Here is a 13,516-nt window from a genome sequence, read left to right on the forward strand (position 1 = left end):
AGTGGTTAGGGCGCTCGACTACTGATCCGGAGTTCCCGGGTTCGAACCCGACCGCGGCGGCTGCGTTTTTATGGAGGAAAAACGGTAAGACGCCCGTGTGCTGTGCGATGTCAGTGCACGTTAAAGATCCCCAGGTGGTCAAAATTATTCCGGAGCCCTCCACTACGGCACCTCTTCTTCCTTTCTTCTTTCACTCCCTCGTTTATCCCTTCCCTTACGGCGCGGTTCAGGTGTTCAACGATATATGAGACAGATACTGCGCCATTTCCTTTCCCCAAAAACCAATTATTATTATTATTATTATTGACTCAGTTACCCCTGCTTTACCTCGTATCGGAGTTCTTGATTCTCCATGAAAGCATGGGCAGGGGTTAGTTTGTACGAATAAGCATTGAACAGAAAGTGCAGCGAAGTTGGTTACAAGACAAGGAACTGTAAGATGCGTGGACGAACACGACCAAGCGCCTAATGGTGTTTCTTCCAGCTGTTTGTCTCCTAACCAAAACTACAGCGCGCTTTCCATTCTCTGCTTCTTCATCCTCGCACACAATACAGCCGTAAGCGACGAAGCTGCCAGCATTCCAATAAATTATTTTGCCTATCGAAAGCCTCATCATCATCATCATCATCTTCTTCATCATCAGCCTTACTACACCCACTGCAGGGCAAAGGCCTCTCCCATGTCTCTCCAATTAACCCTATCCTTTGCCAGCTGCATCCACCCTTTGCCTGCAAACTTCTTAATTTCATCCGCCCACCTAACCTTCTGCCGCCCCCTGCTCCGCTTACTTTCTCTTGGAATCCACTCCGTTACCCTTAAGGACCAGCGGTTATCTTGCCTTCGCATTACATGCCCTCCCCAAGCCCATTTCTTTCTCTTGATTTCGACTAGGATGTCATTAACCCGTGTTCCCTCACCCACTCTGCCCGCTTCCGATCTCTTAATGTTACATTTATCATTTTTCTTTCCATGGCTCGCTGCGTTGTCCTTAACTTAAGCTGAACTCTTTTCGTTAGCCTCCACGTTTCTGCCCCGTAGGTGAGGACCGGTAAGATTATGCTGTTGTACACTTTCCTCTTGAGGGAAATTGGTAAACTGCCACTCATGATCTGCGAGAATTTGCCATATGCGCTCCACCCCATTCTTATCCTTCTAGTTATCTCCCTCTCATGATCCAGATCAGCTGTCACTACCTGCCCTAAGTAGACGTATTCCGTCACAATTTCTAGGCTCTCGCTGCCAATTGTGAACTGTTGTTCCCTTGCTAGGCTGTTGAACATTACCTTGGTTTTCTGCATGTCAATTTTTAGACCCATCGATCTGCTCTGCCTGTCTAACTCATTGATCATGATTTGCAGTTCACCTCCTGAGTGAGTCAGTAAGGCAATGTCATCAGCAAATCCATGATTATTTAGGTATTCTCCATTTATTCTTATTCCCAACTGTTCCCAATTCAGGCCTCGAAGTACCTCCTGTAAACCTGAGGTGAACAGCATTGGCGAGATCGTGTCTCCTTGCCTGACGCCCTTCCTTATAGGAATTTTATTGCTGACTTTATGGAGGACTATAGTAGCTGTGCAGTTGCTATATATATCTTCCAGTATTTTGACATAAGGCTCTTCTACCCCCTGATTACGCAATGCCTGTATGACTGCTGAGGTTTCCACTGAGTCGAATGCTTTCTCGTAATCAATGAAAGCTATATATAGAGGTTGGTTATATTATGCGCATTTCTCTGTCACCTGATTGATAGTGTGAATATGATCTATTGTGGAATATCCTTTACGAAAGCCTGCCTGATCATTTGGTTGATTAAAGTCTAACGTTGCCCTGGCTCTATTAGCGATTACCTTAGTAAATACTTTGTAGGCAACGGATAGTAAGCTGATCGGCTTGTAATTTTTCAAGTCCTTGGCGTCTCCCTTCTTATGAATTAAGATAATGTTTGCATTCTTCCAAGCTTCTGGTACAGTCGAGGTCATAAGGCATTGCGTATACAGGGTGGCTAGTTTTTCTAGCACGATGTCCCCTCCATCCTTCAACAGATCTGCTGTTACCTTATCCTCCCCAGCTGCTTTTCCCCTTTTCATTGCTTCTAAGGCTTTCTTTACTTCATATTTCGTTACTGGCGGGATGATGCATTGCTGTGCACTGCTGTCTTTCTCATTAATGCTCTGATTACATTGGCTACTGTACAGGTCTGTGTAGAACTCTTCGGCTACGTTAACTATCTTATCCATATTGCTAATGACATTGCCCTGCTTGTCTCTTAATGCATACATCTGGTTTTTACCTGTGCCTAGTTTCCTCTTCACTGTTTTTAGGCTACCTCCGTTATTTATAGCATGCTCGATTCTCTCCATATTAAACTTCCTTATGTCGGCTACCTTGCGCTTATTTATTAACTTTGATAGCTCCGTTAGTTCTATTCTATCAGTAGTGTTAGATGCCTTCATGTTTTGGCGCTTCTTAATCAGATCTTTCGTCACCTGAGATAGCTTCCCGGTATCTTTTCGAACTGTCCTACCGCCTACTTCTACTGCGCACTCCGCAATTATTGATGTCAGATTATCGTGCATTGAATGAACATCAAGATCATCTTCCAAGATCATCTTCCTCAGTTAAAGCCGAATACCTGTTTTTCAGCGCTATCCTAAACTCCTGTGCTTTCCCTCTTACGACTAACTCGTTAATGGTCTTCTTCACTAGCTTCTTCCGTTCCCTCTTCAAGTCTAAGCTAATTCTAGACCTTGCCATTTTGTGGTCGCTACAACGCACCTTTCCGAGGACGGCCACATCCTGAATGATGCCAGGTTTAGCGCATAGTATGAAGTCGATTTCATTTTTAATCTCACCATTGGGGCTCTTCCAGGTCCACTTCCTGTTTTCTCGTTTGCGGAAGAAGGCATTCATGATCCGTAAATTATTTCTATCCGCGAATTCGACTAATAACTCTCCCCTGCTATTTCTAGAGCCTATCCCATAGTCACCTACCGCGTGGTCGTCAGCCTGCTTCTTGCCCACCTTCGCATTGAAGTCGCCCATCAGTACAGTGTACTGCGATTTTACTTCATTCATTGCCGATTCTACGTCCTCATAGAAACTTTCAACGGTCTGGTCATCATGGCTGGATGTGGGTGCGTAGGCCTGCACCACTTTCAGCTTGTACCTCCTATTAAGCCTAATTACTATAGCTGCTACCCTCTCTTTAATACTGTAGAACTCATCTACGTTGCCAGCTATATCCTTATTAATGAGGAATCCCACACCTAGTTCTCGTCTATCTCGATGGCGTAGAGCGTAGAGATGCAGCGATGGCGTAGAGGTAGAACATCCGCCTCGTGTGCAAGAGGACCGGGGCTCAAATCCTGGTGCCGTGCAATTCTCCACCGGGTTAAAAAAAAAATCCGCGTGTCGATGGAATTGCATAACCAGGCTTGGAGTGCGGCCTGATCTCGGTGACCAGAACCGACAACGCACTCTCTCACCAGAGCAGGATTTGGCCACCCTGGTGTAGTACTTGGCCACAACCTTCTATGATCAAACCAATTAACCCTCGAAAGTCTCACCAGCCACCCACTCTTGAAGCAGATGCGTTCCACCTGCCTTTCTGACATGGGTGGCGTGCTTAGCGGGGAGCAAGACGCTCACCGAATAGTTCTCCGATGACGAGTTCGGGCCTGGCCTGCTGGATGCCGGCCAGCGAGGAGAGGATGTCCGGAGCCCCATTGCCGAAGGCCAAGAAGGTCACGCCCTATGCGTCGTGTAGCTGCAGTCAAGGAGTACAACTGGCCATCGAACGACGCGAGTAAGACAAGCCGCAGAGGTAGAGAGAGAGAGAAATTAAAGGCAAGGACAATAGCCAGACGTAGGCCCCGTTGGCTACGCTGCAGTGGGGCAAAGACGACAGAGAAAAAAAAAACAGAACAAATAACGGCCTCTCACCCACAGGGCACGACGGAAGAACAGCGGCACCTATTTACCGAAATGATTAGCACAATGATGACGTCACGCATGACTACCACTGCTGCTGGACTGCCACAGATCAAACAGAAATAGCCGCAGTGGTCTATGAGTGACTGGGCGGATTCGTGGCTGAGGCAAAGCGTACTTTGCACCACGGTCCGGAATAGAGCCTCCGGTTAGAATTCGGTTGTCCATGATGGCCTTCGACGGATGGTGGAGACCAGGGTAGAGCGGCCGTGCCTCCGTTCCGGCAGGTTTATACACATCATACAGGTGTCTGCCTCTTTTGTGCAGAATGAGTACGCGGCTGGGATGACGACACCGACGACGCTCCCCGGAGGATCTAGGCTAATCTAGTACAACTTCTTGCCTCTTCGGATTGTTCCGTTATGTTATTCTGCCGGTGGATGAACAAATGTATCCTAAATTGTTCTATCGCTGTGTACGCTTGCATCAGATTATGTAGGGCTATCTTTCTCATACACAACTGCAAGGAAAAAGATGACAACAATAACAGAACGATAGAGGGAAAGAAAGGCAAATATACCCAGAAACTCTGGACGAGAGCATTTTTTCAACGGGAAATAATTTATGAACAATTTTTTCATTTACCTTAAGATTTCACCATAATAGTCAATATAACCGCAGATCTCCCATCGGCAGGCTTGAAGTTTTTTGCTATCAACGTTTTTGCAATCGTCAAAAACACTCCGCATTGGTTTTCTATGCAGTCTTAACTATTCGATGCGACCGATGTTCAAACTTTAAAAGATTTTTGCTACGCATAGGAAGAATGGACCACTGTGCCTTCAATTATTTCCATAACAGCACTTTATGCAATGCTCAACAGCTGCCTCACAATTAAAATTGATGTCCAAGGACTCTGGACTTGGGCGCAAAAAAAGGATACGGCAATGTTTTGAGACAGGTGCAGCGAGTCCGATATCACGATGAGGGACGGCGTCAGGCTGCGCAAAGAAAAAGGCGGACATTGCAGCTCACCAGAGCACATTTCAAGAAATAAACAAAATATTTGCATCAAGCTGCCACTGTGAACATGAGTGATGAAGAGAAAGAAAGAAAGAAAGAAAGAAAGAAAGAAAGAAAGAAAGAAAGAAAAGGAACAAAGGAAAACATCGTGAGAAAGAGAACAAAAGAAAAGAAGAAAGAAAGAAGGTAGGCAAGAAAGGAAGAAGAAAAGAGAGAGAGAGAGAGAGAGATAGAAAGAAAGACAGAAGGAAAGAAAGAAAGAACAAAGGAAAGAAGGCAGGATACAAAGAGAGAAGGAAAAGAAGAAAGAAACGGCCTTCTGTCAGGGGCGGCCTTTGCAGCGAATGACCTCGAGTTCTGAGAACACAGGAGCTCTTTGTTCGGTGTACTTGTAAGCACATGACCCAAGAAACCTAAAGAAAAAAAAAGACTGAACGATACCTCATAGTGCTTGACACGTGCGCTATGTATATACGGCACAAAACGCTCGCTCGTCGCGTGATTTTAAGCACGGCGGCGGTGCACGCGACAGAGGACGCCCTGTACGGAGGTTTCCACAGATGCGCGCAAGTTGAGAAAGGCACAAGAGGCTCTGAAGTTTTTAGCAGAAGAAAATGAATAGAATTTGACGCTAAGATGCCCTTTAGTTGCAGAGCTGCCTCATTTCGAGTTCCAGTGTACATATTGAAAATCTACTGCTTCAGACGTGCTTGATATCACAGCTGCGACCTGATAAGTGGCGAGTACGGGTCATGAGATACACATATACATGCGTGTATTACAGCATACCCAACCTGACGCACGACACCAATGAGCTGAAAGCCAGTGACCGTCAAGTAACATGGCTTTAATTAATATCGAATTCAAAGAGATTATTTGCCCTATTGAGCTATTCACGCAGACAGAAGTGCACCCAAGAAGCGCACCCGGCTGATGTGAAGTGGCGAATATGTGTTCCACCACTTCGTGAAGGAGAGAAAGAGGAAGGAAAGAAGGAAGAAGGCAAGAAAGAAATAAATAAAGTAAGAAAGGAATGGAAAAGGGGGAAGAGGAAAATTTAAGATAGGAAAAAGAAATAAAGAGATAAATGGAAAGAGGGAAAGAGAAACAACAGAGAGAACGAAACAAGTCCACAGAAAATTCGCAGGGACAGCTAATTACCTTCTGTGTTGGAAATGCGATAGCATTAGAATCTGTTGATACCTTTACCGGAAGTGATATCACTTCCGGTCTGGTGACGTCATTTCCCGCCATTCAATGGGCGAATTTTATGACCGACGGCACATTTTTTTTTTTCAGATGAGGAGTGATGGCACAGCAAAGTTTCGAAATTCAAAGATTAAAATAAGAGAGAGAGAGACGGGCGCCAACAGCAAACGGCGTCGTCGAACTCACAAATCGTCAGCTGTGATCCCCAGGCCCACGAACATGATGAGAAGACCGAAGGCCTGGAAATCAAGGACAATGGAAAAGGAGGAAGTCTGAATCCCCGTCTATGCAACAAAGAGCAGTTGAGCTCATTGACTCAAGCAGGACACATAACCAAGGACGAAACATAATAAAATCGAATATATAGAAATCTTAATTTAGAAGCGATTCCTCCGAGAATGACACATCTAATGAAGCGCACCACATATATTGAATTCCTTAATCTTCGGCGAACACGCCGAACCACCACCGGTGTAGGGGCCGCTCCGCCAGGTGCCACTTTATGCCGGTGGCACTGCGCTACTCTATGCGGAGATTCGGGAGTTAGTTTTGCAGCACGTCACGAAACACATTAGCTACAGACCATTTAGAAGCAAAAGGTTTCGTACATGCAATATGCATACAATGAGAAAAGCATTCGGGATTCGCTGCGCCGGAAGATTAGCCTCCTGACGATTATTTGATTTCTATTGGCCCAAGGACAGCTTGGCCAAAGTGTGTCTTGGCTAACATAATGAACGTCATGCGGCTCTATTGTCACGTGGCCCATTTTTGTTAAAAAGCCATGTGTCGCGCTGAAACCCCTTACGCATAGCCATCAGCTCCTTAAGCACAAAGCTCTAAGGTTTTAGGAGCGTGGACAAGAGAACAAATAGGCTACGTTTTGTGTCCCCATTTTACTTAGCTCTAATTGATGTGCCGAAATGGTGGCGTATCAGAACAGCCATAGCTTAGTTGTCTGACTTTGCGAGCTACAAAACTCCTCATAGAGAGAGAGAGAATAAAGATTTGTTACAATAAAGGAGACCGGGGCGGATTGTGGTTAGAGTCTTCAGTCTAGGACTCCAGTAGCTTCCGCCGACGCTTTGGCGATGGCGTCTATATCCCTTTCAGGTTTCCCAAGGTGCCGCCGGCCAGCGTCACCTCCCACTACTGCAGCGCCCCGTTGGGCGGCTTTAAGTAGTTGGTTTTAGCTGTGCAAGTGCATGTAATGTGTGTGAATGTAGACATATCAGCACACCAGGGACATGTATCAGCGTCTAAGGTTGGGTGAATGCGGTGTAAGTGAGTGTTTGGATGCGACTGAAGTGTTGGAGCCGCCGGGGAAGTTGCTCATGCGGCGGGGGCAGAGACGCCAGATTAGACGGAGGGTCTCTTTGGCGGGTGTAAAACTGTTGAGAGGGGGTAGAGGGTACAGTCATTGTACGCCGTCATTAGGTATATCCTCGTGCTAATACGTCGGCCCTAATACTGCCATCGAGACCTGCATGTTCTGGGAACCAGGTGATGACATGATCATATTAGATACGGCTGCCCAGAACGCGGACAGCAGTGCGCTGGACACGACCACTCGTGTCGGCTCTGCAGGCACCTTTGGAGTCCCACAGAACCGGCGTATCAAAGTCTGGAGCTCAGAGTGGGCCAAAATTAAGAGGTTAGCAGACTGCCACGGCACCTGGGGGCGTTTACACAAACTGCTCATCGCTGCTCAAAACACGAAGATAGCGGAGAAACAGAAGTTAATTCCAGGGTTGCAAGCCTCCATCAATAGGTGCTGGCTGTGTGAAATATACCTCTCTATTTTTACTAATTATGACTGAACCCTCGTCCCCTTCATAATTAGCACCAAGTGCCCGGTGGGCAGGTGAGAGAGAGAGAGACACTCACAAGGACGGCGAGTGCCGGCGCGGTCTGTCCCGAGCCGAAGGCGCAGTACACGAAGGTGGTGTAGGCCAAGTACTGCTCGTCCGTGTGGCAGTCCTCGCTGCCCACCACGAAGTCGCACTGCAGGCTGGCGTTGAGGTGGTGCACATCGTCGCACTGCGGAGAGGCCGAGGAGTCCGGAGGGGGGGGGGGGGGAGAGCAGTGGCGGCAGGCGACGCCCAAGCACCCGGGAAGAGAAAAGAAGGAAGGAAGGAAGGAAGGAAGGAAGGAAGAAAAAAAGAAGGGAAATAAAGGAAGAAAGAAAGAAAGAAAAGAAAGGAAGAAGGAAAAGAAAGAAAGGAAGAAAGAAAGCAAGAAAGGAAGAAAGAAAAAAATAAAGAAAGAAAGAAAGAAAGAAAAGAAAGGAAGAAGGAAAAGAAAGAAAGGAAAAAAGAAAGCAAGAAAGGAAGAAAGAAAAAAATAAATAAAGAAAGAAAGGAAGAAGGAAAAGAAAGAAAGAAAGAAAGCAAGAAAGGAAGAAAGAAAAAAAATAAAGAAAGAAAGAAAGAAAGAAAAGAAAGAAGGAAGGAAAAGAAAGAAAGAAAGCAAGAAAGGAAGAAAGAAAGAAAGGAAGAAAGAAAAGAAAAGAAAGAAACAAAGAGAGAAAGAAAGAAAGAAAGAAAGAAAGAAAGAAAGGAAGAAAGAAAGAAAGAAAGAAAGGAAGAAAGAAAAGAAAAGAAAGAAAGAAAGAGAGAAAGAAAGAAAGAAAGAAAGAGAGGAAGAAAGAAAGAAAGAAAGAAAGGAAGAAAGAAAGAAAGAAAGGAAGAAAGAGAGAACAATACGATGAAATCTCGTTTAATTCGAACTTCCTGTTTATCCGAAATAACGCCTTAGACCCGGCCACAACCAGTTGCATTAGGCGGAGTGCAGAGACAAATGGTCACGACGGCAGCGAAGAACAGTTGTATTTCTACGTGCTTACACAAAACACGTAGTTCAAGCTTTTACAGCAGGTGCGAATAGTGACGTTTTTATCGTCTTTTTTTGCCACTAGAGGCAGAAATGGCGGGACAATTGAGTCCAGCTAGTGGCCAACATATGAGCGGCACTGAACTATCGCTGTAACTTCACACCGAATAACGACCTAAAAGATTGCCTGCTAACGCTTTTATTTTCGAAAACAAAAAGAAAAATTACATATCTTAGTGCCTGCATCCACAGTTTTGCGGCACCACTTTTACGTACGCACTTCAAAGCTAACCCGGATAAGAATCCAAGTCTAACGTCACATGAATAAGAAAAATACAAGCGTAGGTATGGTGGCCACAGCCGCGCAGGTACACAAGGAGAGGTCATCTACGCACTTCAGGTGATCTTGAAATAAAGGCAACACTACGAAGAGCAAAGAAGAGCAGGTGAAGATGAAGACAGCCTGGATAGAATACGGCAGCCTTTACTGGAGCTCCCACCAGAGGAAGACGAGAAGCAGAAAAAAGGGTCCGTCACCAATCGCAAGCGTGGCTAGTGGTAATGCATTAACGCAACACTAGTACCCGGCATTCAGCGGGTGTACCTTCAGTTCTTATGGCCCGACCCAAAACGTGTAGAAGCAGCAACAGAGCGAGCTGGAGCTGTCTTTCCTCGTAGCACGTACCCATATACGGCCAGGCTCACCCATCGAAGCGCTGCAGCGTTGATGTATGCACCACTTCGTGTACATGTGGCAGTACGCAACGCATACAGGCTCGGCTGAGGGTTGCACAAGCGACGCCGCGCACACTACATCCGCGAAGTCTCTCTGCGCACCTGTTGTGCGATACTGTGCGATAGGGAGATCGAGGCGACTGCTCGAACATCCAGTACACCGCGCATTAGGAGCACACTCGCCAGACAGCTGCTGAGTCACCCTCGCGGCAGTCAATCCGAAGAAACAGAAGGTGTTCCTTCAAAAAAAAAAATAAATGAATAGTGACGTAGTGGAGCTTGCCACACAGGTGTCTCGTGGGAGCAGGTGCTCCGCGAGTGTTGCGCGCCGTTAACTCTCCGGGTTCCTCTGCATGCCGCAATGCACGGGTGCGGGGACGGGCCTCTCGCTACATCAATGCGGGCGGTTAGCCGGAAATAGAAGGCTCGTTTCGAGCTGTTGCTAGTTTCACAGAATAAAGGGCGGAAGCAAATAAATTTAGAAGAACGCACTTGTACATGCGTCTAAAGAAAAAATGGACCGACGGAATTCAAGATCCTAACTCATTTTTAGTACAACTTTGCAGTCGAATATGCCAAATGGCCGCCATTTGTTTCAAATAAAACCAGTGAGAAAGAGGCGGTGTTTGTGCTTCGCAGCCGTACTTGGAGTAGAATAGCTGCTCTTGCGCTAAAAAGGTATTTTATTTTATAAAGCTCTTACACCTTAAGCAATTCTAGAGGGATCATTTCTGTTTTACTTTAGAGTGAAAGCCCTACTGCACGAGGTAAAACGCAACCAACAATCCAACAATTCTGTGGCGTCCTTGACAGCGAGGATGCAGAAATAAACATTGTCGCCACTGGATTTTGAACCCGCGGCGGCTCGAACAGATCAGCTTCGGTGGCCACTGCATGAGAGCACTATACAATCGCCGCAGCCAGTCACGCCTCGTGTTAAACTGCAACTCTCTCTCACGTTGTGCATTGCACACCGTCGTTTTCACCATATTCCATCTGCGGCGTGAACAGATCCGATCAGCTGAACCTCTATCAGAGCTTAACCTGAGTCTCATGTTATCTCCTGAAGTGCCGACGACCTAGCAAGGCAAAACCATGAGCCAACCAGTGTAAACATATGCTTTCGCACGTCTAACCGGCTTAACTACGTTAAAACCCTTCCACATTTTCTTAACGTGCAGCTAACGGATCATAACTCTCCTCCATACACACAGCAATAAGTGAAAGCATGTGATCTTGTCTTTTTATTAATAGCTTTCCTCGGCTAACTACTTTAAAACCCTTCCACATTTTCTTAACGTGCAGCTAACGGGTCATAACTCTCCTCCATACACACAGCAATAAGTGAAAGCATGTGATCTTGTCTTTTTATTAATAGCTTTCCTCGGCTAACTACTTTAAAACCCTTCCACATTTTCTTAACGTGCAGCTAACGGGTCATAACTCTCCTCCATACACACAGCAATAAGTGAAAGCATGTGATCTTGTCTTTTTATTAATAGCTTTCCTCGGCTAACTACTTTAAAACCCTTCCACCTTTTCTTAACGTGCAGCTAATGGGTCATAACCCTCCTCCATACAAACAGCAATGAGTGAAAGCATGTGATCTTGCCTTTTTATTAATAGCTTTCCTCGGCAAACATGATCACTTCAATGCATTTTCATGCTCGACATAGAATTACAGAAGGAAAAAAAATCCAACACTTATGGGTTACCCCTTGAAAGCGAACAAAAGTAGCAGTAACTGCAGCACCACTCCCACGTCCTCCCCTTCCTTCAGTGCGGAAACTCTAAGGTCTTGCAGAATTCCCTAGACAAAAGTTCTACATTATAACCCCCCCCCCCCCCCGCCCCCTCATCTGCGCATTTTGTACAAGTAAACATGTAAGCACTATGAAAGGCAACGCTCAGTTTGCGTACAATAACTCATTTTGTTAATCCTGAACTGAAATTAAAAAGTTGAGCATGTCTCGCTGGTAATATTCGTCGAGAGGAAAACTATTTAGAAAAAAGCAAAAAGTGCGCTTCTCACTGGCATTAACGAAGTATAATCATCGGGTGAATACACTCTATGCTTCCTTTGATATTGGCATGACCTGGACCTCAGGGCGATGGCAAACAATGATTACATATATTTTTTTCTTTGCCAGCTGCAATCTAAAAACAATGGAACACCATTTCCGGGGCGAGCCCTTTTCTACTAACCGATAACACTAACCAAGCACGAAATGATACAAGTGCTCGGAACGATTATAGGAGTGATAGGGAGGGAATGGCGGCTGTTCGCTAGCAAGGTGTGAAGTGAAAACGGCCATTACTCTTACCAATTAACATTCCGTAAGAGTTAGACTGTGGCAATCCAAACGCAACGAGCGACAAATAGTTCACATGTAGACTGCAACTGCCCAGAAAACGTTTGTTCCAAGGAATTAGCGGTCTGATACAAATGAGCTGGATGATAAAGCGATATTACAGGCTGGCATCGAAGTGCTCCTATGTGGATTTAATTATGCCCCACCCTTTTTGCTTCTGACACAAGTGCGTGGATGCTTTTTACTCCAAGTTGAAAAGAAGTGATAAATTATATTCGAAGCAATAATTGCCTCAAGGAGAATGTGTAATCGACCTATAAGTACCGGTAATCGCGACCGAAATTAGAAGACTAATTATAAACTAACTAGAACTACAAACTAAGGCTAGGAATACGACTAAATACAGCTTAGTAAGCGAGTGGACAAAAAAGTAATAGATGTAGCACATGAATTGCCAGCAATTAAGCAGCGCGATTGATATTAAAACGGAAATCAAAATAACGAAACGGATATGGCATTGGTCTATAATGCGCAAAGTAAGAAAGTGCAGATATACAGAGCATCAGATCACCAGGAGGCTACTGCGGGTCATTTGCCACGAAGTCATTTGCCACGAAGTAAATTCAGCTCGGCTGGTGATAATGACGAATAATACTCACAACAAACCTTGGATAGAGTTGAACAATCTAATACAGGCTTGCTGTAAAAAGATTCTTACTAAAGTACGATGCAACTTAAAAAAAAGCAGTTAACACCGGGACGCGGTCCGCGCCGTCTTGTATTACTCCGCTAGCCAATCACAACAGTAAACGAAATCAACTTTTTAATGTTTGACTATATTAAACAAGCCGGGTATCAATATTATAGAAGTTGTAATTTTATTATTGTCCTTAGTTTCTTGTTTAGGTAACAAGAACACTTAGCTACGGACTGCTTTTTTGTCGTGGAGGAATTCTGTGTGCGGCGGCCCTGAATGTGGGCGGAGCTTCACTGCATTCAACTATAGATACCCCTTGCTCACTATTTATCGTACTCGGGTTGTACGAGTGTTTACCGCACCGTCATGCAGCGGGCATGCGGCGCGCTCAATCGGGGTTTGTTCACCCCTTTGCTCACCGGAGGGCGGTGGGAAGCAGTAGCACAAGGAAAAGATGACTGTGACCGCCGAAGCTCGCGGGAATTTTTATTTCTGTTACTTGGTTTGCTCTCTGTTCTCAAAACATCTAGAAGGACAACAACCTCCACCTGACAGCCTGCAAAGCAGGTGGTCGGAATAATACTTTTGTTTATAGGCAATAGTAGAACGCCTTACAGACGAGCATGTTTTTATGTATACGACGGTTGTAAGACGACCCCGTGTTTACAATAAACAGATGTATAACGGCCTACCTAATGTAGGTCTTTATGAAGCGTAATGTAGGCCGTTATTGCCGTCAATGCAGACGTCAGTGAGACTTTCGGCGCATCGCCA

The 13,516-nt window shown here is 45.5% G+C and overlaps 1 protein-coding gene across 2 annotated transcripts in view; it reads right to left on the reverse strand.

The window, feature by feature from the left end:
- LOC144121518 (mitochondrial sodium/calcium exchanger protein-like) overlaps positions 1-13,516 on the reverse strand; it is a 119,214-nt gene that overhangs the window by 30,804 nt on the left and 74,894 nt on the right. For both annotated transcript variants that reach the window (XM_077654756.1, XM_077654755.1), the window contains exons 2-5: positions 8,054-8,206; positions 6,353-6,405; positions 4,878-4,935; positions 3,653-3,755 (exon numbers count right to left, since the gene is read on the reverse strand). In XM_077654756.1, the coding sequence (XP_077510882.1) occupies positions 3,653-3,755; positions 4,878-4,935; positions 6,353-6,405; positions 8,054-8,206 (367 nt within the window). The remainder of the gene's footprint in view (positions 1-3,652; positions 3,756-4,877; positions 4,936-6,352; positions 6,406-8,053; positions 8,207-13,516) is intronic.

This window comes from Amblyomma americanum, chromosome 2, assembly GCF_052857255.1.
Source record: "Amblyomma americanum isolate KBUSLIRL-KWMA chromosome 2, ASM5285725v1, whole genome shotgun sequence".
NCBI lineage: Eukaryota > Metazoa > Arthropoda > Arachnida > Ixodida > Ixodidae > Amblyomma > Amblyomma americanum.